The sequence below is a fragment of the Aquarana catesbeiana genome, unplaced genomic scaffold, assembly GCF_042186555.1.
Source record: "Aquarana catesbeiana isolate 2022-GZ unplaced genomic scaffold, ASM4218655v1 unanchor236, whole genome shotgun sequence".
NCBI lineage: Eukaryota > Metazoa > Chordata > Amphibia > Anura > Ranidae > Aquarana > Aquarana catesbeiana.
In genome coordinates this window covers 2,004,645-2,029,643 of record NW_027362664.1, presented here as the reverse complement: position 1 = coordinate 2,029,643, position 24,999 = coordinate 2,004,645, and the positions used below count along the sequence as shown (strand labels likewise).

At 44.4% G+C, this 24,999-nt stretch overlaps 2 protein-coding genes across 2 annotated transcripts in view; one reads left to right on the top strand and one right to left on the bottom strand.

The window, feature by feature from the left end:
* The window catches only part of LOC141121983 (uncharacterized), a 289,647-nt gene that overhangs the window by 116,139 nt on the left and 148,509 nt on the right, over positions 1–24,999 (top strand). The window lies entirely within an intron of this gene.
* LOC141121985 (uncharacterized) overlaps positions 6,055–24,999 on the bottom strand; it is a 641,331-nt gene continuing 622,386 nt past the window's right edge. Inside the window, 1 exon segment of the mRNA XM_073611770.1 lies at positions 6,055–7,213. Coding sequence (XP_073467871.1) covers positions 6,355–7,213 — 859 coding nt within the window. The 3' untranslated portion in view covers positions 6,055–6,354.

Genomic DNA, 24,999 nt, shown 5'->3' with positions numbered 1-24,999 from the left:
TGATCTATTCTGGTGAAGGTTTGATGAGGGTGCGAGAAATAAGTGAATTTCTTTTTCATTGGGTTACTTTCTCTCCATGAATCTACCAGATTGTATTTGGAAAGAAGTTGAGAAAAAGGTAATCTAGAGGTTATTTTGGATGGTGTAAAAGGTGATTTATCTAGAAATGGGAGGAGGACCTGGTTCAATCCCCACACATTATCACTGTTCCTATTTTGTGTGTATTAATCACTTGTAATATATGTGAGAGGAATGGTGTAGGTTGTTTGTTAGGAGCGTAGTAGGAAATCACCGTGATTGCTGTATCCATTATATAACCCATGAGTATCAGGTATCTACCTTCTGGGTCTTTAATTTCTGATGATAAGGTGAATGGTGTGGATCGGTGAAATGCAATTAGAGTTCCCCTTTGCTTGGTACAGGCAGAAGCCGTGTAAATTTGTTGATAAAAAGGAGAAATATATTTTGGAGTAGAATCTTTGGTGAAGTGTGTTTCTTGGAGGCATACTATGTGAGCCTTCTTGTTATGGAAAGTACGGAAGGCTTTGGTCCTTTTTTGAGGGACATTTATTCCCTGAACATTCAGAGAAAGTATATTCAGTGGTGCCATGGCAATAGATCAAATAGTTTTGACTTACTTTTTGTTATGTAGAGCTGACTGCGCAGATCAACCTGTGTGGACTGAAGAGATGAATAGATAGAAAAGAAACCAGTGAATTCTGGAGTAAAGAGTAAACAAAAAACATATGAGATTAGATGATACATTGTATAAATTATTTTTTGCAAATAATCACAATTTACCCGTGAAAGAGAATAAATATCTCTCTCAGGGGAATAAGTGCCTTCGTCACACTCCCACATAATATGGTTGGGAGAATGAGGAGGGCTAATGGGGGTACACGGATCTTCCGCTTACAGGAGAGAAGTGCTATGTCAAAAGACATCAAAATGATGTTTCATTATTGGAGTGCAGAATATAGTTTTTGTTGAAATGATTTATTCCAGGGTGGTTGTATATGGTTAGTCTTTCCCCAGGCTAAATAATTCAGTTAGAAAGGTACTGTTAATAACTTTGGTATTGATGAAGATAGTTTGAATTATTTTGGGATTTTAACCCTTTTAGAGTAAACAATTACATATTTTATTCATATGTAACTGTTTAGATATGTTAATTCATAAAATTGAGGTTGTATTGCTTCAGATTAGAATAAACAAAAACATAATTCTAGGAACTAGTTAGGTAATAATATATTTGTTTTAAGAAAAGAAAGAAAAAAAAAAAAAAAAAAAAAAAAAAAAAGCTTCCATTACTTCTGGATTATTGAACATATTTGTCCTAAAAAGTAATAAATCTATTGTTATTACCTGATAATATATAACTGAACAAGAATTTCCTTATTTCACTTATATATTCTAAGGCTATATGAATCAGAAGTAATAAGAAATATAACTGGAATGTAACATGATCCCACACAGTGTGTGACCATCAGAATGCAGTTACATTCAGTTATAAATATAGGTTTTTTATAGAGAACCATCTCTTACTATAATAAATGAAGAGATATCAGGAATTAGGATGTCAGTCCATTGAATCTTCTTGGTCCATGGATGATGTGGCATAACGGCCTCTTTTGTGAGAATGATGATTCCCATTTTGTTCTGGAATTTTCTGGGTGCTGCCTGAAGGTGAAGATGATGTCATTTTTCTGCGTGTGGGAGTGTTGCTGCTTGTGGGTTCTGTCAGATTTAATTTTAAAAGGGTTTGTTGTAGTTCATCTGCTGATCTGCTTCTGTAAATTGTACCTTGGTAGTTAAATCTGACTGAAAAGGGGAAGCCCCATTGATACATAATGTTGTGGCGTTGCAGTTCCATTAGTTGGGGTTTCATGGATCGTCTTTTAGTAATAGTAAGTTGGGATAGGTCAGCAAAAATTTGATAGTTGTGTCCTTGAAAATTAAGTTCCTTTTTTTCTCTTGCAGCAATTAGTATTTGTTCTTTCGTTCTGTAATAATGAAATTTTGTGATTATATCACGTGAGGGTCCATCTTTCTTTTTGGCTGTGAGGGCTCTGTGTACTCTGTTCAGTTCTAAACGTTCAATAGGGATATCTGGCTTTAGTTCTTGTAATAGAGCAGTAATAGTAGATTGCAGGTCTGTCACAGTTTCAGGTATTCCCCTTATGCGTAAGTTTGAACGTCTGGCTCTATTTTCGTAATCTTCGAGCTTAGTTTGAAGTATTAAATTCTCTTTTTTTAATTGTTCCAATTCTGTTATATTTTCTTGGGTTGTAATTTCAATTTCATCCATTTTTATTTCTAAGGCTGCGGTGCGGTTTCCCAGCTCTCTTATTTCTTTGGTTAGGCTTTTTGTTATTTGGTCTGAGGTTTGTTTTAAAGCCTTATGAAGCATCTTTTCAAATTGTAATAATATTACTGGGGATACTGAGGAGGCTTGTGGAGAAGTTTGTGAGAGGATTTGTTCTGTATCTGACTCAAATGGAGAGTCTTGCTGTGACATTTTCTGTCTGTGAGAGTGCCCTGATGCTGTATCTTGTGAGGTGACTGGAGCTGCTTCAGCTGCAGTGAGTGCCTGTGAGCTCTTTGTGAGGTGATTTTTATTTCTGCCACGGTTTCCTCCCAGTACCATATTTCCTGCCCAAACTTTCACAGTTTGTTCCCTGGGGCAAAAAGGTTCAAATGGATACCTTTTGAGCCTGCAGGCTCCGCTTTGTCCTTCTCTTCTCTCCTCAGCGGTGTGGAGCTCTAACAATGCATGTCTGCTCCGCTAGGCTCCGCCTCCTGCCCCCCGCATGCATTTATTATATGCAAATGTTAATTTCATCTTTATATTGTCCATCTTTTTATCTACATACAACACCCGTCTTTACATATTTGCACATATTTCATACATCCTTGTGTATATGCTAGAAAATATTCTATAAATATAAACATAATATTCATTCACATTTAGCATATGTGCAGGGATTCATAGTACCGTATTTGGGTATATATATAAAATAATACCCCTTATTTATTTAATAATAAATGTTTTTACCCCCCTTTAGCACAAATTAAGTTTTGGTAGTTATTGAGCACCCTACTCAATCACAGAGGTTATCTATGTTCTTGATTGTGTCTCACAGCACTTGCTTGTTTGTAGATTGCACATAATTACCGTATTTATCGGCATATAACACGCACTTTTTTCCCCTGAAAATCAGGGAAAAATCGTGGGTGCGTGTTATAGGCCGACCCCCCCCAATTGTGTGTGATCGGAGCGATCGCGGCAATTGCCGCGATCGGCGCCGACATACACAGCCGTGTGGAAATTCAAATACGGCGCCGAGACTGCAGGGACTCGGCGGAGCGGAGCTACACATAGCCGAGAGTCCTCGGGTTTTCTCGGCGCCGCTTATAGTCCCGCCCATAGGGCGGAACTGGGCGGGACTGTAAGCGGCGCCGAGAAAACCCGAGGACTCTCGGCTATGTGTATCAGCGCTCCGAGTCCCTGCAGTCTCGGCGCCATATTTAAATTTACACAGGGCTGTGTATGACGGCAGGGATCGCGGCGATCCCACAAAGCTGCACGGGGGCAAGGCTGCACGGGGGGGCAAGGCTGCACTGGGGCAAGGCTGCATGGGGGCAAAGCTGCACTGGGGCAAGGCTGCACTGGAGAAAAGCTGCACTGACATGGCTGCACTGACATATCTGCACTGACAAGGCTGCACTGACATATCTGCACTGACAAGGCTGCACTGGGGCAAAGCTGCACTGACAAAGCTGCTATGGACACTGGGGCAAGGCTGCACTGACAATTCTGCACTGGGGCAAAGCTGCACTGACAAGGCTGCACTGACAAGGCTGCAATGGACACTGGGGCAAGGCTGCACTGACACTGACAAGGCTGCAGATGGACACCGATAACGCTGCATTGATGGGCATTTTAATGTAAGTTTTTCTTCCTTAAACTTTACTCCTAAAAGTTTTTTTCCTTAAAATTCCCTCCTAAACTTGGGTGCGTGTTATACGCCGATAAATACGGTATTCACTTATTTGATCACATGATTGTAAAACCTAAGTATATAAATGACATTAATTTTTGTGATTGTTAGCTATGATTAAGCACTGTTTGATAGTGTGAAAGGCATCAGTTTTTCTGTCCGGTCTGCTGTGGCATGTATTTTTTGATTCCCTTTGACAAATAAAGGCTATTTTTTGGAGTGCGGCTGTCCAGAATTTTCCTCAAAATTCATTGCTTTATGCACTGCCAGCACCTGTGCTTCCAAACAAGAGGAGAGGTTCATTTCAAACTGATCAGCTTGGAGCGGTAACACCCTTCTCTCCCTTCCATAACTCAGCCGTCCTTCGGCTTAGAGTAGTATCCAGTTCCCATCTGAACCAGGATATTTTGCTGCTTTGGTTTTTTCCAGAGCCAAATTCAGCATTGGAAAAGTCATTACAGTTATCTTCCGGAAGCGACTGCTCGCATACGGGAAATTGACGCATTGTTCGGGTTGCCAGGGTGCCCCAGAAGGGGTCAGGCAGTATCCAAATCGCCCATCTCTAGATGAGTTTGTTAGAATCATTCTCTAGCTTATGACTCAAAGGGAAAGTCCCTGCCTTTCCGTTCTAAGAGCGCACTCCACCAGGGCAGTTAGTGCTCTTTGGGAAGAGCGTCACTAAGCTTCCATAGCTCAGGTGTGCAAGGCCGCAACTTGGTCATCTGTTCATACATTCACAAAATTTTACCAGGTGGATGTGGGTCAACAGGAGGATGCCGCCTTTGAGCACACTGTTTGCAGGCGGCACTGTAGGACCTCATGTCTGACGGAGGTCTGCTTATTATTGGTGTCTCCCTCCCCTCAGATAGCATTGCTTTGGGACATCCCATATAGTAATTAATGGCTCTGTGTACCATGATGTACTGAAAAGAAAATAGGATTTTTATAACAGCTTACCTGTAAAATCCTTTTCTTGAAGGTACATCATGGTACACAGAGGTCCCTCCCCTCTTTTGGGATCATTATATATTGCTATGCTACAAAACTGAGGCACTCCCCATGTGGGAGGGGTTATATAGGGGAGGGGATTCCTGTCTTGATTATGCCAGTGTCCATCACCTGAAGGTGGCCTATAACCCATATAGTAATTAATGGTTCTGTGTCCCGTGATGTACCTTCAAGAAAAGGATTTTACAGGTAAGCTGTTATAAAAATCCTATTTTTACCATGTGTACAAAAATAATGCAAAACCAGCTCTGGCAGTGAAAGGGTTAATGTGAACTAGATGGGATCACTCTGCTGCGGTCACAGTCTAAACATTAGAGCTCCCCCTAGCTGCAGCCTGGTAATAACATTGCTAGGAGGTCTATTCAAGTATCTCCTGACATTTAGGGGTCTAGTCATAAAAATTTACATAATTCACCCAATGAAAATACATGTACATTCCTTCTGTGTGAATGAGGAGAACATGGAGTTTAATTGGCTATTTGCTGGTCGAATAATTTCCATGGATTTAAAATAGAAAATACTACATTTGCCACTAGCTGGAGATAATTGCTATTATAGCGCCATCTAAAGTCCAAACATAGTATTTCTCTTTTTAATTCAATGGATAGTCTAATGGTGTTGGCTTATTTAAATTATATCCTTCAGTGTGTACTGTACTGATAAGTGTATGAGTATGATCTCAGGTATTAGTATGAAGACATGTCTGATGAAGGAAAATAAGAGGTCTATTTTTCAAAAAAATATATTGGACTAATGTGACAATCATTCATCCAGCTGTTACAATTTCTGTCTGTGATTTAACACAGCAATTTTCTATGATCATCAGCTCCATCTAGTGGCCATGATCAGGTATTTTTCCTGAAATACCTCAATTAGTGAAATAGTGCATTATGGTTATTAGAAGGAGCCAAGGAAATCGGTGTATGAAATAAAATACGGCCAATATTAATCATGGCTGGGTGAATGCCGGTCATAATCATTCAACTATTTTTTTTTAAACAGATCTCTAAGTGTTTGTGAAACACCACAAAATGTACTCAGCCAATGGAAGGTAATGACATTTTTATTTTTCTACTGCTATCAATGGCCAATACGGAACAACACTTCATCCATGTTATTGGTGAGCTCTGATCTCCTTATGAACTGTTTCTTACATGATGAAGATCAGCCGTGGAGTATATCTGAGGTGTATATCAGGGTGTGCTTCTTCCCCACATGAGAGCTGTGATGTCCAGCAACATTCATATAGAAGACGTTTCCCACACTCAAGGCACTAATATACCTCAAGGGTTTTGTGGGACTCCTGATGTACAGGAAGACAGGACCTCAGTGAGGACCAATTCCCTTACTCAGGACAGGAATACGGCTCCTCCCGTGTGTGAGATCTCTGATGTTTGGTAAGATCGGACTTCTGTGAAAAACATTTCCCACACTTAGGACAGGAATACGGCTTCTCCCCCGTGTGTGATCTCTGATGTATGGTAAATCTGGACTTCTCTGAAAAACATTTTCCACATTCAGAACAAGAATATGGCTTCTCCCCCGTGTGAGATCTCTGATGTGTGAAAAGATGGGACTTTACTGAAAAACATTTCCCACACTCAGTACAGGAATACGGCTTCTCCCCCGTGTGAGATCTCTGATGTGTGAAAAGATGGGACTTCACTGAAAAACATTTCCCACACTCAGGACAAGAATATGGCTTCTCCCCCGTGTGATATCTCTGATGTGTGTAAAGACTGGACTTCACTGAAAAACCTTTCCCGCATTCAGGACAGGAATACGGCTTCTCCCCTGTATGAGATCTCTGATGTGTGTAAAGACTGGACTTCGCTGAAAAACATTTCCCGCATCCAGAACAGGAATACGGCTTCTCCCCTGTATGTGATCTCTGATGAGTGTAAAGGTTGGACTTCTGTGAAAAACATTTCCCGCACTCAGGACAGACATGTGGCTTCTCCCCCGTGTGAGATCTCTGATGTGTGAAAAGAAGGGACTTCACTGAAAAACATTTCCCGCACTCAGGACAGGAATGCGGCTTTTCTCCTGTGTGAGATCTCTGATGTCTGTAAAGACTGGACTTCGCTGAAAAACATTTCCCGCACTCAGGACAGGAATACGGCTTCTCCCCTGTGTGAGATCTTATATGCTCATTAAGATCGGATTTACAATGGAAATACTTTCCACACTCAGTACAGGAAAAGCTCTTATCTGTTGGAAGGACGGCACCGTCCCTCACAGTCTGAGGTTCCTCAGGATAAGAGGAATACGATGGTCCATCTACACTGTGTGGTGCCGGATGGACATTTGAGGTAGTCGGGTTTTCTCCTGGACTATACTGTGTGATGTCCTCATCTTCTACTTTACAGTCTGGAGACAAAGTGAGACAATCCTCTGAGGTTTTCCTCATCTCCCGTCCATCTACTAAAATAGAAATAAAAAGATTATTACTAGACATGAGCAGATTGGTTCCCCTAAACCAGGACTCCGCCCACATCAGGCAGCTTTGTCTCTGAGGATCTTACAATTCCCCCCTCAAGGTAACTAGTAAATGGGTCCTCTGTATGGCGGCAACTAATGATTATTTTCAGAATTGATTTGTTGGCTGATTATTGATTTGAATAATTGGATAAAAACATCAAAAAAAGTTGGTGTATAATTTAGTTAATATTCTTGAATATCTATATACAGTGGTAAATATAAATATCCAGATATATAGTTGGATATTTAATCCACTCTGAGAATAACAGACAGATAGATGTATTATTAGAGGGAGAATCTGCTACATCTCAGAATCAGAGATCAACATTATTAAAATATAAAAAAGATGTAAAACGCTGTTTTGCAGATGATCAGACAGAAGTGTAATATAATATGATGGATGACAGACTCCCTTGTCATAGACAGGTAGGTGGGTACAAGCTCCCTGCACCTGATGTCACTTATGCTGGCCGAACACAAACTCATTTTTCTTTCAAAAAAACATTCATCCAATTTTCTGACCCTTAGTGGGGTCAAACTGGCGTTCATTTCCGACCACAGTGACGAGAAAATTTGCAGAACAGAAAACCTTTTTTCAATCAAACAAATTTTCAAATCCTGTATGTGGTTTGTGGTCAGAAGTCACATTCTTTTTACAATTGAATTTTAAAAACAAGTGGAATTTTCGAACCACACTTGTCCATTCATCGAATGTACAAATAATTTTCATACAGCTATTTGTGTGAATATTCTCGTCCAAAAATCGATCCGTGTATGGCCAGCATAGGACATTTAGTAGCAGCAGCATTATTTTTTTAATCATTTGTTATGATGGGGATAAAAAAATATTCCTTTATAGTACAAAAACAGCAGATAATCACTACTATAAGGGATTAATTTATACTGTGAAATAGTGAAAGTAATATATCTTATATCATATATATAATAATAAATATACCCAGAAGTAGGATATATGGGGATTTTTCCTGGGAGTCACACAAGATATATGGAGGTTAGAGAGGGGAGGGGGGACTTTTATATTAAAGTAATACTGAAAGCTGAGACTTTTTTTCATGGATATAATAATTTTGTATATAATGCACAATACTAGTAAACGTTTACTTTACGTAATAGTAATGCCTTCTATCACCTCCAGTCTATCAGCCTCCATCTTCTCTGGGGTCAGATGCTGATCTTCCCTGCACAGAGCCCTTAAAGTCATTGCAAATGTTGGATTGATTGTTTAACCACTTCCCACCTGGCCTATAGCAGAATGACGGCCGGGCGGTGGTTCAGTTATCCTGACTGGGTGTCATATGACGTCCAGCAGGATAATCGATCGTGGCGATCGGTGGTGCAGTGTGTCTGTCACGGCTGATCACGATGTAAACAGGAAGAGCCGTTGATCGGCTTTTCCTCACTCGTGTCTTACAGACGCGAGGAGAGCCAATCAGCTGCTCTCCTGACAGAGGGGGGGGGTCTGTGCTGATTGTTTATCAGTGCAGCCCCCTTCGGATGTCCGCCATGACCACCAGGGATGGCCACCACACTGGACCACCAGGTATGCCACCCTAGACCACCAGGGAAATGCTAATCAGTGTCCAGCTGGCTGCCAATCAGTGCCCATCCCCAATGCCTGCCAGTGCCATCAGTGCTGCATATCAGTGCCGCCTACAAAGTATAGTATAGAGTTCCCCTATAGGAAGCTGCAAAGTATAGTATAGAGTTCCCCTTATAGGAAGCCACAAAGTATAGTATAGAGTTCCCCTATAGGAAGGCACAAAGTATAGTATAGAGTTCCCCTATAGGAAGGTACAAAGTATAGTATAGAGTTCCCCTATAGGAAGGCACAAAGTATAGTAGAGAGTTCCCTTATAAGAAACCGCAAAGGATAGTAGAGAGTTCCCCTATAGAAAGCCGCAAAGTATAGTATAGAGTTCCCCTATAGGAAGCCACAAAGTATACTATACAGTTCCCCTATAGGAAGCCACAAAGTATAGTATAGAGTTTGCCTGTAGGAAGCTGCAAAGTATAGTATAGAGTTCCCCTATAGCAAGATTAAAAAATCTTCTGACTTTAATATCACTTGTTTCCTTCTCTTTCCCAGGACTACATGTCCCATGAGGCATTGCTTCTCACATTCAAGTTCTCAGGCATTTACTGACATGTATGGATGGTGTACTGAGCTGTATTTTCTGATATGGAAAGAAATAATGCATTCTGTATGCAGGCCAATTAATCGACTGACCAACTAATCGATTATGAAATTAGTTGACAACTATTTTCATAATTGATTAGTTGTTTCAGCCCTACAGCTCTGAACTCCTACCAGTTCATTTCTTTATTCATGGACCTTAGTCAGAGAGTGGGGAAACGAGAACAGTCTTTTATAGGAGTGACAGTGATGAGTGTCCCCACCCCCTCTATCACTCATTGCCATCTTCCCAACACAAGAAGTCCTGCACTTACTCATGAATAACAGCGGGGCTGAGTCCCACCAGAGGTCAGAGAGTGAGGATGGGGGGAGAACAACCAAGATGAAGACTGGACTGATCCTGAAAACCACCATCATTGGGTTATTGACTCCTCCCTCATTATCACTTTCTGTTTAAGGTTCCAAAGTTTGAGGATGTTATCACATTATTATCAACATGTAAAAGTCTGTGCTCCAATCAGATCATCAGATATAAAATGTCCAGCTGGTAGAAAATGGGTGTAAAAGAAGTCAGGGTTATCTAATGTACAACTTATTATATAGAATACAAAAGTTAGGACTATATGTATCAGAATGATGTAATGTACAACATAGAGTATATAGTGCAGGGGTCAGGAGTATGTAATGTACAATATAAATTATACAGTGTAAGGGTCAGGACTCATAATATTGGTATTCAGTAATCAGTGGAAGATTAAATGTTCACATGAGACAAGTTGCAGAGGTCCCACACCGCTGCCTCCCATCTCCTGAGACTGCACTCAGTGACTTGGGTCTGAGACTATACAGACATATCCCTCCACCCGGTACAGCCAGCAGACAACAGAGCAAGTAATCCTGGGAAAATTGTTCTGTCGGACATCTTGCCATACTCTGGTATGGGGCAGAAGACCCAAACCACATACCCCAGGTGCCTAGATCTAGTAACATCTATGGTGAAAATGAACATTTTGCTGCCAGCTGAATCCCAGAATCTCCATAAATCCAGTCTAGATACATAAATTGTGTCTGCAGCATAGAAGGAAGATTATCCAAGAGAAATACAGGAACACAGGACGGGGAACACAGCTCAGGAAAGTGACCAGGGGATTACAGGCTTATATCACCCAGTCCCCGCCCTACTCTGGACCAATCAGTGAGCAGTATGGGTGGAGGAATGTATTTAGTGTTAATGACCCACCTGTGCTGATCTCTGTAGGAGTGTCCTCCTCTATAAATGTCCCCGTTATTCCATCCTCCTTCATAGACTGCTGATCATCCCTCACATACCTCTCTTCTTCTTCTGATTTAACCTCAAATTCTATATCGATTGGATCTCCACTCTAAATCAAGAAAATGAGAGAGAATATCATCTGTAAGATATAAGCTTTATTATTGTGATATCACATATAAAATCCACACATTGTCTCTATAAATGTTTTAAAGGCTCCGTCCCACCAACCTTGTAACAGTGAGGGATGGTGTGATCTTCCTGTGTGGAATCCCGGGAATACAGAGGACGGGGACATCTCTCTGGTGGGTTCCTGGTATTTGGTGGCTCCATCTTATCCTTGTGTCCTTCTGAAAACTCCTCCATCTCTCCATACTCCTCATCCTCCTCTTTATACTTTTCTTTAACATCAATATTATCATCCCCGAGGTTTCCACTCTGAATATATAATAAAACATTAATTGTAACAAGCATGCTGTGTATAAATCAGAACTACCAATAATTGTCAATCATCTACCTGATGATGGTGAGGGATGGTGTGATCTTCCTGTTTGTAATCCCGGGAATACAGAGGACGGGGACATCTCTCTGGTGGGTTCCTGTAGCTGGATGACTCCACCATGGTGTCCTGGTACAGATCTTTGTGTTCTTTTAGAAACTCCTCCATCACCCCATCCTCATCATCCTCCTCTTTTATCTCATCTTTAACTTCAACTTTAGAATCTCTCAGGTTTCCACTCTGAATATATAATAAAAATGACATCAACTGTAACAATGCAGATAATGTACAGATCCTAATGATACTATCAGTGATTGTTCCTCATCTACTAGAACTGCACGAACTGCATGAGAATTACAATTTATTTTGCTTAGAATAAAGATCACGATTCTCATGGTGTAACATCATCTTTCATATTATACAAAAAAAAATATTCTAATTGCATTTGAAAAGACCTCTGTGCAATTACAGTGTGATATAACATATTGCAACAACCACCATTTTATTCTCTAGGGTCTCTGATAAAAATATATATATAATGTTTAAGCTCTGTCCCACCAACCATGTAACAGTGAGGGATGGTGTGATCTTCCTGTGTGGAATCCCAGGAATACAGAGGATGGGGAAATCTCTCTGGTGGGTTCCTGGTATTTGGTGGCTCCATTATATCCTTGTGTCCTTCTGAAAACTCCTCCAACACTCCATACTCCTCATCCTCTTCTTTATACTCTTCTTTAACATCAATATTATCATTCCCAAGATTTCCACTCTGAATACATAATAAAACATTCATTGTAAGAAACATGCTGTGTATAAATCAGAACTACCAATAATTGTCAATCATCTACCTGATGTTGGTGAGGGATGGTGTACAGATCTTTGTGTTCTTTTAGGAACTCTGACTCCTCCATCACCCCATCCTCATCATCCTCCTCTTTTATCTCTTCTTTAATCTCAACTTTAGACTCTCTCAGGTTTCCACTCTGAATATAGAATAAAAATCACATCAAAGATAACAATGCAGATAATGTACAGATCCTAATGTGATACTATCAGTGATTGTTCCTCATCTACCTGATGATGGTGAGGGATGGTGTGATCTTCCTGTGTAGAATCCCGGGAATACAGAGGACGGGGACATCTCTCTGGTGGGTTCCCATTACTGGATCCATCTGTAGGAAACACACACACTGACTGAATACGTTGTTTCTATGTGTTTATCAGAGGATGGGGGATCTAGGTGGACCCTCCGTACTGCTCTCTCCTTTACAATAAAGTCTCCTCTTACCCGGTGATGTGAGGGGCGGCTGATTGTCCATCATGACGTCCTTGTAGAGATCCTTGTGTCCTTCTAAATACTCCCACTCCTCCATGGAGAAATAGACAGTGACATCCTGACACCTTATAGGAACCTGACACACACAATTATACAGTCACCATCCAGACACATCCCTTGTCTGTTACTGGATAATGTCCCAGAATTCCCAGCACCGCTCACCTCTCCTCCATGATCTCTCTGGTGACTTCTAGAATCTTCTTTGTATTTCTCTATTCTATCAGGGAGGAAGGTGGAGGCAATGTGATGGTCATATGATCTCCAGGCTTCACAGGAGGAAAACTCTAGATTTGAAAACCAATAGTCAAATCAAAAAAAATTCCCAGAATCCTCCTCACCTCTGAGGTATAATTTACCCACACAGGACCCCCAAACTATGCAGGTTAAATGCTTGTTGCAGGCATTCTGACATTACGTACAATACAGGACCAACAGTCCTACTTTGTAAGTGAGGATGCTAAGAGTCCGCCCACATCCAAGAGTATCAGAGAAAAATAAAAAAGAGCTGGATGGAGGGACATTGGGAGGAGGAGCTGTGAGGTCAGTGTGATGTCATAGGACATATAGACTCTGGATGGAGGGACATTGAGAGGAGGAGCTGTGAGGTCAGTGTGATGTCATAGGACATATAGACTCTGGATGGAGGGACATTGGGAGGAGAAGATGTGAGGTCAATGTGATGTCATAGGACATATAGACTCTGGATAGATGGACATTGGGAGGAGGAGCTGTGAGGTCAGTATGATGTCATAGGACATATAGACTCTGGATGGAGGTACATTGGGAGGAGGAGCTGTGAGGTCAGTGTGATGTCATAGGACATATAGACTCTGGATGGAGGGACATTGGGAGGAGGAGCTGTGAGGTCAGTATGATGTCATAGGACATATAGACTCTGGATGGAGGGACATTGGGAGGAGGAGCTGTGAGGTCAGTGTGATGTCATAGGACATATAGACTCTGGATGGAGGGACATTGGGAGGAGGAGCTGTGAGGTCAGTATGATGTCATAGGACATATAGACTCTGGATGGAGGGACATTGGGAGGAGGAGCTGTGAGGTCAGTGTGATGTCATAGGACATATAGACTCTGGATGGAGGGACATTTGGATGTGGAGATTTGAGGGGCCCTCTATATGAGGCTCCTGTGCAGACCAAATCATTGTTCCTGGGTGTGTCCTACCTCTCCTAAACTGAAGAGTGAACTTTGACCTTTACCATACAGAAATCTGTCAGGAATCTGTGAAAGCTCTCATGTGATCAGGTGATGTGCGGAGGAACGGAGTGTAAATAGCAGACAATTTTCTCCAGAGCTCCTAATGGTGGGGATGGATTTTGCTGGGACATACTAAAAGGAATGACAGAAAGGAATGCCCATAGACTATAACAGGGAGATGGAATGACCATAGAGAATAATGGAATAAAATGGAATGCCCATAGAAAATAATGAAAACAACATATTATTATTATACAGGATTTATATAGGGCGACCAGTTTACGCAGCACTTTACAATATAAAAGGAGACAATACAGTTATAATACAATAAAATACAAGAGGATTAAGAGGGCCCTGCTCAGAAGAGCTTACAATCTAATAGGGTGGGGCATGTGGTACAAAAGGCTGTAATTGTGGGGAATGAGCTAAAGGAAGTGGTAAAAGATTTGTTAGAGGCGTCATAGGCTTCCCTGAAGAGAGGAGTTTTCAGGGATCGCCTGAAGGTAGAGGAGTAGGGGATAGTCAGACAGGTGGCGGTAGCGAGTTCCAGAGGATGGGAGAGGCTCTGGAGAAATCCTGGAGACGAGCATGGGAGGAGGAAATGAGAGAGCTTAAGTAGGAGGTCTTGGGAGGAGCGGAGAGGACGGTTTGGGTGATATTTGGAGACAAGATTGGTGAAGTAGCTCGGGGCAGAGTTGTGAATGGCTTTGTATGTTGTGGTTAGTATTTTGAATTTAACTCGCTGGGCGATTGGGAGCCAGTGTAGGGATTGGAGGAGAGGGTTGGCAGACACTGAATGGGAGCCAGTGTAGGGATTGGAGGAGAGGGTTGGCAGACACTGAATGGGAGCCAGTGTAGGGATTGGAGGAGAGGGTTGGCAGACACTGAATGGGAGCCAGTGTAGGGATTGGAGGAGAGGGTTGGCAGACACTGAATGGGAGCCAGTGTAGGGATTGGAGGAGAGGGTTGGCAGACACTGAATGGAGACCAGTGTAGGGATTGGAGGAGAGGGTTGGCAGGCACTGAATGGAGACCAGTGTAGGGATTGGAGGAGAGGGTTGGCAGGCACTGAATGGAGACCAGTGTAGGGATTGGAGGAGAGGGTTGGCAGACACTGAATGGAGACCAGTGTAGGGATTGAAGTAGAGGGTTGGCAGACACTGAATGGAGACCAGTGTAGGGATTGAAGTAGAGGGTTGGCAGACACTGAATGGAGACCAGTGTAGGGATTGAAGTAGAGGGTTGGCAGACACTGAATGGAGACCAGTGTAGGGATTGGAGGAGAGGGTTGGTGGACACTGAATGGAGACCAGTGTAGGGATTGGAGGAGAGGGTTGGCAGACACTGAATGGGAGCCAGTGTAGGGATTGGAGGAGAGGGTTGGCAGACACTGAATGGGAGCCAGTGTAGGGATTGGAGGAGAGGGTTGGCAGACACTGAATGGAGACCAGTGTAAGGATTGGAGGAGAGGGTTGGCGGACACTGAATGGAGTCCAGTGTAGGGATTGGAGGAGAGGGTTGGCAGACACTGAATGGAGACCAGTGTAGGGATTGAAGTAGAGGGTTGGCAGACACTGAATTGAGACCAGTGTAGGGATTGAAGTAGAGGGTTGGCAGACACTGAATGGAGACCAGTGTAGGGATTGAAGTAGAGGGTTGGCAGACACAGAATGGAGACCAGTGTAGGGATTGGAGGAGAGGGTTGGTGGACACTGAATGGAGACCAGTGTAGGGATTGGAGGAGAGGGTTGGCAAACACTGAATTGAGAACAGTGTAGGGATTGGAGGAGAGGGTTGGCAGACACTGAATGGGAGCCAGTGTAGGGATTGGAGGAGAGGGTTGGCAGACACTGAATGGAGACCAGTGTAGGGATTGGAGGAGAGGGTTGGCAGACACTGAATGGAGACCAGTGTAGGGATTGGAGGAGAGGGTTGGCAGACACTGAATGGAGACCAGTGTAGGGATTGAAGTAGAGGGTTGGCAGACACTGAATGGAGACCAGTGTAGGGATTGGAGGAGAGGGTTGGCAGACACTGATTGGGAGCCAGTGTAGGGATTGGAGGAGAGGGTTGGTGGACACTGAATGGAGACCAGTGTAGGGATTGGAGGAGAGGGTTGGCAGACACTGAATGGGAGCCAGTGTAGGGATTGGAGGAGAGGGTTGGCAGACACTGAATGGGAGCCAGTGTAGGGAATTGGAGGAGAGGGTCGGCAGACACTGATTGGGAGCCAGTGTAGGGATTGGAGGAGAGGGTTGGCAGACACTGAATGGGAGCCAGTGTAGGGATTGGAGGAGAGGGTTGGCAGACACTGAATGGAGACCAGTGTAGGGACTGGAGGAGAGGGTTGGTAGACACTGAATGGAGACCAGTGTAGGGATTGGAGGAGAGGGTTGGCAGACACTGAATGGAGACCAGTGTAGGGATTGAAGTAGAGGGTTGGCAGACACTGAATGGAGACCAGTGTAGGGATTGGAGGAGAGGGTTGGCAGACACTGATTGGGAGCCAGTGTAGGGATTGGAGGAGAGGGTTGGCAGACACTGAATGGGAGCCAGTGTAGGGATTGGAGGAGAGGGTTGGCAGACACTGAATGGGAGCCAGTGTAGGGATTGGAGGAGAGGGTTGGCAGACACTGAATGGAGACCAGTGTAGGGATTGGAGGAGAGGGTTGGCAGACACTGAATGGAGACCAGTGTAGGGATTGGAGGAGAGGGTTGGTGGACACTGAATGGAGTCCAGTGTAGGGATTGGAGGAGAGGGTTGGCAGACACTGAATGGAGACCAGTGTAGGGATTGAAGTAGAGGGTTGGCAGACACTGAATGGGAGCCAGTGTAGGGATTGGAGGAGAGGGTTGGCAGACACTGAATGGAGACCAGTGTAGGGATTGGAGGAGAGGGTTGGCAGACATTGAATGGAGACCAGTGTAGGGATTGGAGGAGAGGGTTGGCGGACACTGAATTGAGAACAGTGTAGGGATTGGAGAAGAGGGTTGGCAGACACTGAATGGGAGCCAGTGTAAGGATTGGAGGAGAGGGTTGGCAGACACTAAATGGAGACCAGTGTAGGGATTGGAGGAGAGGGTTGGCAGACACTGAATGGAGACCAGTGTAGGGATTGGAGGAGAGGGTTGGTAGACACTGAATGGAGACCAGTGTAGGGATTGGAGGAGAGGGTTGGCAGACACTGAATGGAGACCAGTGTAGGGATTGAAGTAGAGGGTTGGCAGACACTGAATGGAGACCAGTGTAGGGATTGGAGGAGAGGGTTGGCAGACACTGATTGGGAGCCAGTGTAGGGATTGGAGGAGAGGGTTGGCAGACACTGAATGGGAGCCAGTGTAGGGATTGGAGGAGAGGGTTGGCAGACACTGAATGGGAGCCAGTGTAGGGATTGGAGGAGAGGGTTGGCAGACACTGAATGGAGACCAGTGTAGGGATTGGAGGAGAGGGTTGGCAGACACTGAATGGAGTCCAGTGTAGGGATTGAAGTAGAGGGTTGGCAGACACTGAATGGAGACCAGTGTAGGGATTGAAGTAGAGGGTTGGCAGACACTGAATGGAGACCAGTGTAGGGATTGGAGGAGAGGGTTGGCAGACACTGAATGGAGACCAGTGTAGGGATTGGAGGAGAGGGTTGGCAGACACTGAATGGAGAACAGTGTAGGGATTGGAGGAGAGGGTTGGCAGACACTGAATGGAGACCAGTGTAGGGATTGGAGGAGAGGGTTGGTAGACACTGAATGGAGACCAGTGTAGGGATTGGAGGAGAGGGTTGGCAGACACTGAATGGAGACCAGTGTAGGGATTGGAGGAGAGGGTTGGCAGACACTGAGTGGAGACCAGTGTAGGGATTGGAGGAGAGGGTTGGTAGACACTGAATGGAGACCAGTGTAGGGATTGGAGGAGAGGGTTGGCAGACACTGAATGGAGACCAGTGTAGGGATTGGAGGAGAGGGTTGGCAGACACTGAGTGGAGACCAGTGTAGGGATTGGAGGAGAGGGTTGGCAGACACTGAATGGAGACCAGTGTAGGCATTGGAGGAGAGGGTTGGCAGACACTGAATGGGAGCCAGTGTAGGGATTGGAGGAGAGGGTTGGTAGACACTGAATGGAGACCAGTGTAGGGATTGGAGGAGAGGGTTGGCAGACACTGATTGGGAGCCAGTGTAGGGATTGGAGGAGAGGGTTGGCAGACACTGAATGGGAGCCAGTGTAGGGATTGGAGGAGAGGGTTGGCAGACACTGAATGGGAGCCAGTGTAGGGATTGGAGGAGAGGGTTGGCAGACACTGAATGGAGACCAGTGTAGGGATTGGAGGAGAGGGTTGGCAGACACTGAATGGAGACCAGTGTAGGGATTGGAGGAGAGGGTTGGCAGACACTGAATGGAGTCCAGTGTAGGGATTGAAGTAGAGGGTTGGCAGACACTGAATGGAGACCAGTGTAGGGATTGAAGTAGAGGGTTGGCAGACACTGAATGGAGACCAGTGTAGGGATTGGAGGAGAGGGTTGGTGGACACTGAATGGAGACCAGTGTAGGGATTGGAGGAGAGGGTTGGCAGACACTGAATGGAGAACAGTGTAGGGATTGGAGGAGAGGGTTGGCAGACACTGAATGGAGACCAGTGTAGGGATTGGAGGAGAGGGTTGGTAGACACTGAATGGAGACCAGTGTAGGGATTGGAGGAGAGGGTTGGCAGACACAGAATGGAGACCAGTGTAGGGATTGGAGGAGAGGGTTGGCAGACACTGAGTGGAGACCAGTGTAGGGATTGGAGGAGAGGGTTGGTAGACACTGAATGGAGACCAGTGTAGGGATTAGAGGAGAGGCTTGGCAGACACTGAATGGAGACCAGTGTAAGGATTGGAGGAGAGAGTTGGCAGACACTGAATGGAGACCAGGGTAGGGGTTGGAGGAGAGGGTTGGCAGACACTGAATGGAGACCAGTGTAGGGATTGGAGGAGAGGGTTGGCAGACACTGAATGGAGACCAGTGTAGGGATTGGAGGAGAGGGTTGGCAGACACTGAATGGAGACCAGTGTAGGGATTGGAGGAGAGGGTTGGCAGACACTGAATGGAGACCAGTGTAGGGATTGGAGGAGAGGGTTGGCAGACACTGAGCGGTTGGTAAGGTGGATAAGTCTGGCAACAGAATTCATGATAGACTGAAGAGGGGAGGAGCCTATGGAGAGGCAGGCCAATGAGAAGGGAGTTGCAATAGTCAAGGCGAGAGATAACAAGGGAGTGAATGAGGATCTCGATGGTTTCATTCGTTAAAAAGGGGCGAACTTTAGAGATGTTACGGAGGTGAATTCTACAAACTTTTGACAACGATTGGATTTGAGGCTGAAATGACAAGTCAGAGTCTAGGATTACACCGAGTACCCTGGCGTGAGGGGAGGGACTGATGGTTGCATTGTTGATTTTGATGGAAAAGTCATGGAGGGGGGCACGGGCGGCGGGGGGAATATTAATAGCTCAGTTTTAGAGAGATTTAGTTTAAGGAAGTGGTGTGACATCCATGCTGATATGTCAGTTAGTAAGTTAGTAATGCGAGAGGAGACTGAAGGAGTGAGGTGAAGAGTAGATAGATTCGGGTGTCATCGCCGGTGGTATTGGAAGTCGTGGGTGGTTATAAAGTGACCAAGGGAGGAGGTGTAGATAGAGAGAAGGGGGGCCAAGAACAGAGCTATGGGGGACCCCCACAGAAAGGGGCAATGGAGAGGAGGAGACAGAGTTGTAGGTGACACTGAAGGAGCTCTGTGATAGGTAGGCAGAGAACCAGGATAGAGCAGAATCTCGGAGGCCAAGGGAATGGAGTTTATTGAGAAGGAGCAGGTGGTCAACAGTATCAAAGGCCGCAGAGAGGTCAGGTAGTAGGAGTATGGAGTAGTGGCCGATGGTTTTAGCAGTTAGTAAATCGTTAGTGAGTTTTAGTAAAGCAGTTTCCGTAGAGTGCTGCGAGCGAACGCCAGACTGTAAGGGGTCAAGAAGGTTATTTTCACTGAGGTAGGAGCTAAGACGGTTGTAGACTAAGCGATCTAGAAGTTTAGAGGTGAATGGGAGCAATGAGATGGGTCTTAAGTTGTTCAGGTTGGTGGGGTCCAGTGAGGGCTTTTTAAGTATGGGAGTGATCTGCACATGTTTTAGAGGGGAGGGGAAGGTGCCACTAGAGAGGGAGAGATTGAAGATGTGAGTGAGGGAGCATAGGATAGAAGAAGAGGGTGACCATAGTAGTTGTGAGGGAACAGGATCCAGGGGACAATTGGTTAGGTGGGAATCTGAGAAAAGTTTTGTAACCTCTTCAGTAGTAGCCAGTTCAAAAGAGGAGAGTGTTGATTGTGCTGCTAGGCAAGGTATGTTGGGTGGGGAAGACGTACGCACGGTGGAGTTGTCCTCACAAATTGCATTAATCTTGTCTTTGAAGTGATTGGCAATCTCTTGGGCAGTGAGTGAGTTAGTGGGTAGAGGGGGTGGGGGGCGAAGCAGAGAGTTAAAGGTTGAGAAGAGCCGATGGGGACTGGATGACAAGGTATTAATAAGAGACAAAGTAGGCTTGTTTGGCAGCATGGAGGCATGAATTGTATTTTAGAAGGGCAGATTTATATAGGGTGAAGTCCTGCAGGCATTTGGTTTTATGCCACAGTCGTTCAAGAGCACGGCAATGTCTCTTGAGGCTTCTAGTGTTGTCAGGTTGCCAGGGTTGTAGGGGCCGGGGCCTGATTCTGTGTGTGATTAGAGGAGCAAGTGCATCTAGTGATGATGAGAGTGAACTATTGTAGACAGAGGGGGCCAGGTCAGGCCAGGACAGGGGAGAGATCATAAAATAAAACAGAATCTGTTGCGCTTAATAAAACATATAATGGAAGCTGCTGACACAAAAATTGCTGGATACAATTGAAGAGATATCAATAGGAATGGTGCAGCGCTAAAAATATTAATGTAAAAATGTCCCAATAAGAACCTAAATAAATATGGTCAAACAAAAGGTCTCTCCGTCAGGAAGAAATAATATAATCAGCGAGATCCATATTGAAAGGAGACACAGAAGAGAGATGAAAACACCGTCACCAACACCCAAACAAACTGACCCTCAGTGTATGGGTTATACATGTGTGTAGAAAAAAGGCAGTCTTCATAGAATAAACCAACCATCTTCTAATGGAGTAGCACCAACATATTCCCCTCTGAACTAAATGAAGGCTTTAGATCTCCTTTTGGTAGCTGGATATTAAAGCGGAGTTCCACACAAAAATGGAACTTCCACTTTTCGGAACCCTCCCCCCTCCGGTGTCACATTTGGCACCTTTCAGGGGGGAGGGGGGTGCAGATACCTGTCTAAGACAGGTATTTGCACCCACTTCCGGCATAGACTCCCATGGGAGTCTATGCCTCTTCCCGTCCCTTCGCGCTGTCTCCTGGGAAACACACAGCTCCCAGGAGAGAGCGGGGACCACTTACGATGCGCAGCGCGACTCACGCATGCGCAGTAGGGAACCGGGCTGTGAAGCCGCAACGCTTCACCTACTGATTCCCTCACCTAGGATGACAGCGGCAGCTGCCGAGAACCGAGCGGGTTCTCGGCGTCCCCTGCCGACATCGCTGGACCCTGTATTAAAAGTCAGCAGCTGCAGTATTTGTAGCTGCTGGCTTTTAATATTTTTTTTTTTTTGGCGGTGTGGGTGGACCCCCGCTTTAAACCAAGTATACTCCAGTAGGCATATGCACCTCAAGATCGTGGTACGTAGGGAATAAAAAGAAAACGCTCATTGCACAATCTCCATAAACAAGGATAATTTATTGAAAAGATAAAAAACACTCACATTTAGTAAGAAGGGGCCCCTGAAGACGCATGTTGATGACGAAACGTTGGGCGATGATAGAGACTGGTGACGCAGGACGGTGACACGGCGGCCATCTTTGTGGTTAGAAGCGCTGGACGCTTCACACTGCTGTATACCTTCTTACTAAATGTGAGTGGTTTTTATCTTTTCAATAAATTATCCTTGTTTATGGAGATTGCGCAATGAGCGTTTTCTTTTTATTCCCTACGTACCACGATCTTGAGGTGCATATGCCTACTGGAGTATACTTGGTTTAATATCCAGCTACCAAAAGGAGATCTAAAGCCTTCCATTTAGTTCAGAGGGGAATATGTTGGTGGTACTCCATTAGAAGATGGTTGGTTTATTCTATGAAGACTGCCTTTTTTCTACACACATGTATAACCCATACACTGAAGGTAAGGGTCAGTTTGTTTGGGTGTTGGTGACGGTGTTTTCATCTCTCTTCTGTGTCTCCTTTCAATATGGATCTCGCTGATTAGAGTATTATTTCTTCCTGATGGAGAGGGGAGAGATCATGTCATATAGGTGGTCAGGACAGGACAGGGGAGAGATCATGTCATATAGGTGGTCAGGACAGGACAGGGGAGAGATTATGTCATATAGGTGGTCAGTAGCAGAATAGAGAAGAGAAGGGTTAAAGTGGCGAAGGTTCCTACAAGTAATCGTTTTCTGCTTGGAGGGATGGGTGGTTGGAGGCAAGGATACAGTGAAAGTAATGAGGTTGTGATCAGAGAGAGGAAAGGGGGTGTTGGTGAGGTTGCCAGGGTTGCAGAGATGGGAGAATACAAGGTCAAGGGTATTACCATTGGAGTGAGTGGAAGTATGTGTCCATTGGGTTAGGTCAAAAGATGAGGTTAAGTCGAGAAGTTTAGCTGTAGTTGGGCTGTTAACATTGACAGGAATGTTGAAGTCACCAAGAATGATAGTGGGTATTTCAGAGGAGAGAACATAGGGTAGCCAGGCAGCAAAGTCATCAAGAAAGCGTGATAAATTGCTGCAATCCTCAGCAAAATGGGAGAAAACAGACGAATACAGTGCATCTCGAAACAAGAGAGGGATAGAGAGGAAGGGACAGGAAGGACTTGGAAGGTGCTTTGTGGGGATAGAAGGAAGCCAACTCCACCTCCTTTCTGTCTGTGGGGTCTGAGGGAGTGAGTCCAATGGAGACTGCCATGGGAGAGGGCAGCAGGAGAAGCTGAGTCAAAATTTTGAGGCCTGGTTTCTGTTATGGCGAGTATGTTAAAGCCATGAGAGATGAATAGGTCTTTATCTGACAAGCTGCAGGACCCTTGTATGTTGGAATGAACATTTGTCCTCATCATGCTGTTACCATAGACTGCTGTCTGTTGGGCTGGACCTTGTAGTGCACATTACTGGTGTGTGATTTTTATTTCAGTGCTGGTAGGAGGACAGCAGGGGGGAGGGGTTTGTTCTCTTGGTCTATTTTGTATCCTGTAACATATTTCTAGAACGGTGAAATGGTGAGGTGAAGGCTTCCTTCACTTGCTGGCAGAAGGTCTTTAAAAGAGAAGTATGATTTTATTTTCTTTCAGATTCATACTTACCTAGGTGGATGCAGCATCGGTCCCCCGGCACCTCTTCACTGAGAACCGATCGATCTAACATCTGCGATGGCTCGGTTCTCACAGCTCTGCCCCCCCGCACTCACTGGAGATGTGGGGGGGTGGGGAGTGCCCGTCTCAGTCTCTCAGTGGCTCGCTGAGAGGCTGAGATGGCCATCAGTCCAGACACCTGGAAGATCCAGACTTCATTGTGGTGATGATGCGGTGCCTGGACTGATTCCAGTGATGTCCCCAGAGAGAGGACTTCATCCCGCTCTCTGCTGAAAACAGATCACAAGAGTGCAAAACGAATTGTACTCCTGTAACCCATAGGAGAAGACCAGCCAAGTGATCTCAAGATGGACTTCTCCTTTAAGGAGGTGAGAAAAGTATGTGCAGGTGGGGTGAGAGGACCATCAGAGACCAACAGCCTGTGTAGTGTAATAATTGTCCTTTGTAGGCCATGTATGGTCAGGATGGTCATTGTCTTGTCTATTTATTGTCAGTGATGTTTGTTTAGAGGAACATATTACTAGAATTTATCTCCAAAATGAAGAGAATGTTCCGGCCCCATAAGTGGGGAAATGTTCTGCCCCTGAAGGGGTTAATCTAGGTTCCCACACTATATATGTGTGTATCATCATCTGCTGGAGATAAAAGACATCACAGTGACTATGGAGGAAGAGGACGGACATGACGGGGGGTTACTGGGTGTAAATAGAAAATAAGATCTTATTACCTCCTCAGCTACCACTTCCAGCAATGTCTTCTCTCTACTTCCTCCCGACTCACCTCTCACCCGGAACTTCCTGTCTGTACCTGATGTCACTTCCTGTTTTCCATAGAGACTTACAGTAAGATCACCATCTTGTGGAGTTCAGAGGAATTGCAGCCCCAAGAAACGTCTCATAATAACCATTCCTGTATAACAGGACAAAGTTAAAAACATAACTCCCGAAATTGAACTTTTTGGTAAAGAAAATGCAAAAATATATCAATAATCATAAATATATAAATATAAATAAATAAATAAATAAATATATATATATATATATATATATATATATATATATATATATATATATATATATATATATATATATATATATATATATATATAGATAGATAGATATCTGTCCACTCATAATGAACATGTTAAATAGAAATTGGAAGGATGTAATGTTTACATAGGAATGGTGGTGGAGATCTCTCCAAGTAAGAACACTTCCTCTTATATGCTAATATAAAATTAGAAACTGGATGAAAGGTTTAGCAATGGGAAATAATTTTTGAAAGATAAAAAGTGCATTTTATACACAACTATAAAGATCAGACCAAAATGAGGGACAAATGAGGAGGAAAGAGGGACAGAGGGACATTGTTCCAAATCAGGGACAGTCCCTCGAAATCAGGAACAGTTGGGAGCTATGCATTGTTGATTTCATACATTTGTTTGGAATAATAGAACAATCCTCAGAAGGGATCATGTAGGATGACAGGAAAGGCTCCTGACTGGTGAGATCCAACAGACATCCCAACTCTCCCACATTTTGGCTGTGGCTCCCTGACACCCGCAAGTGCCACGCAATATCCCGGCTGCAGGGCTGATTCTGGGCGGGTGCG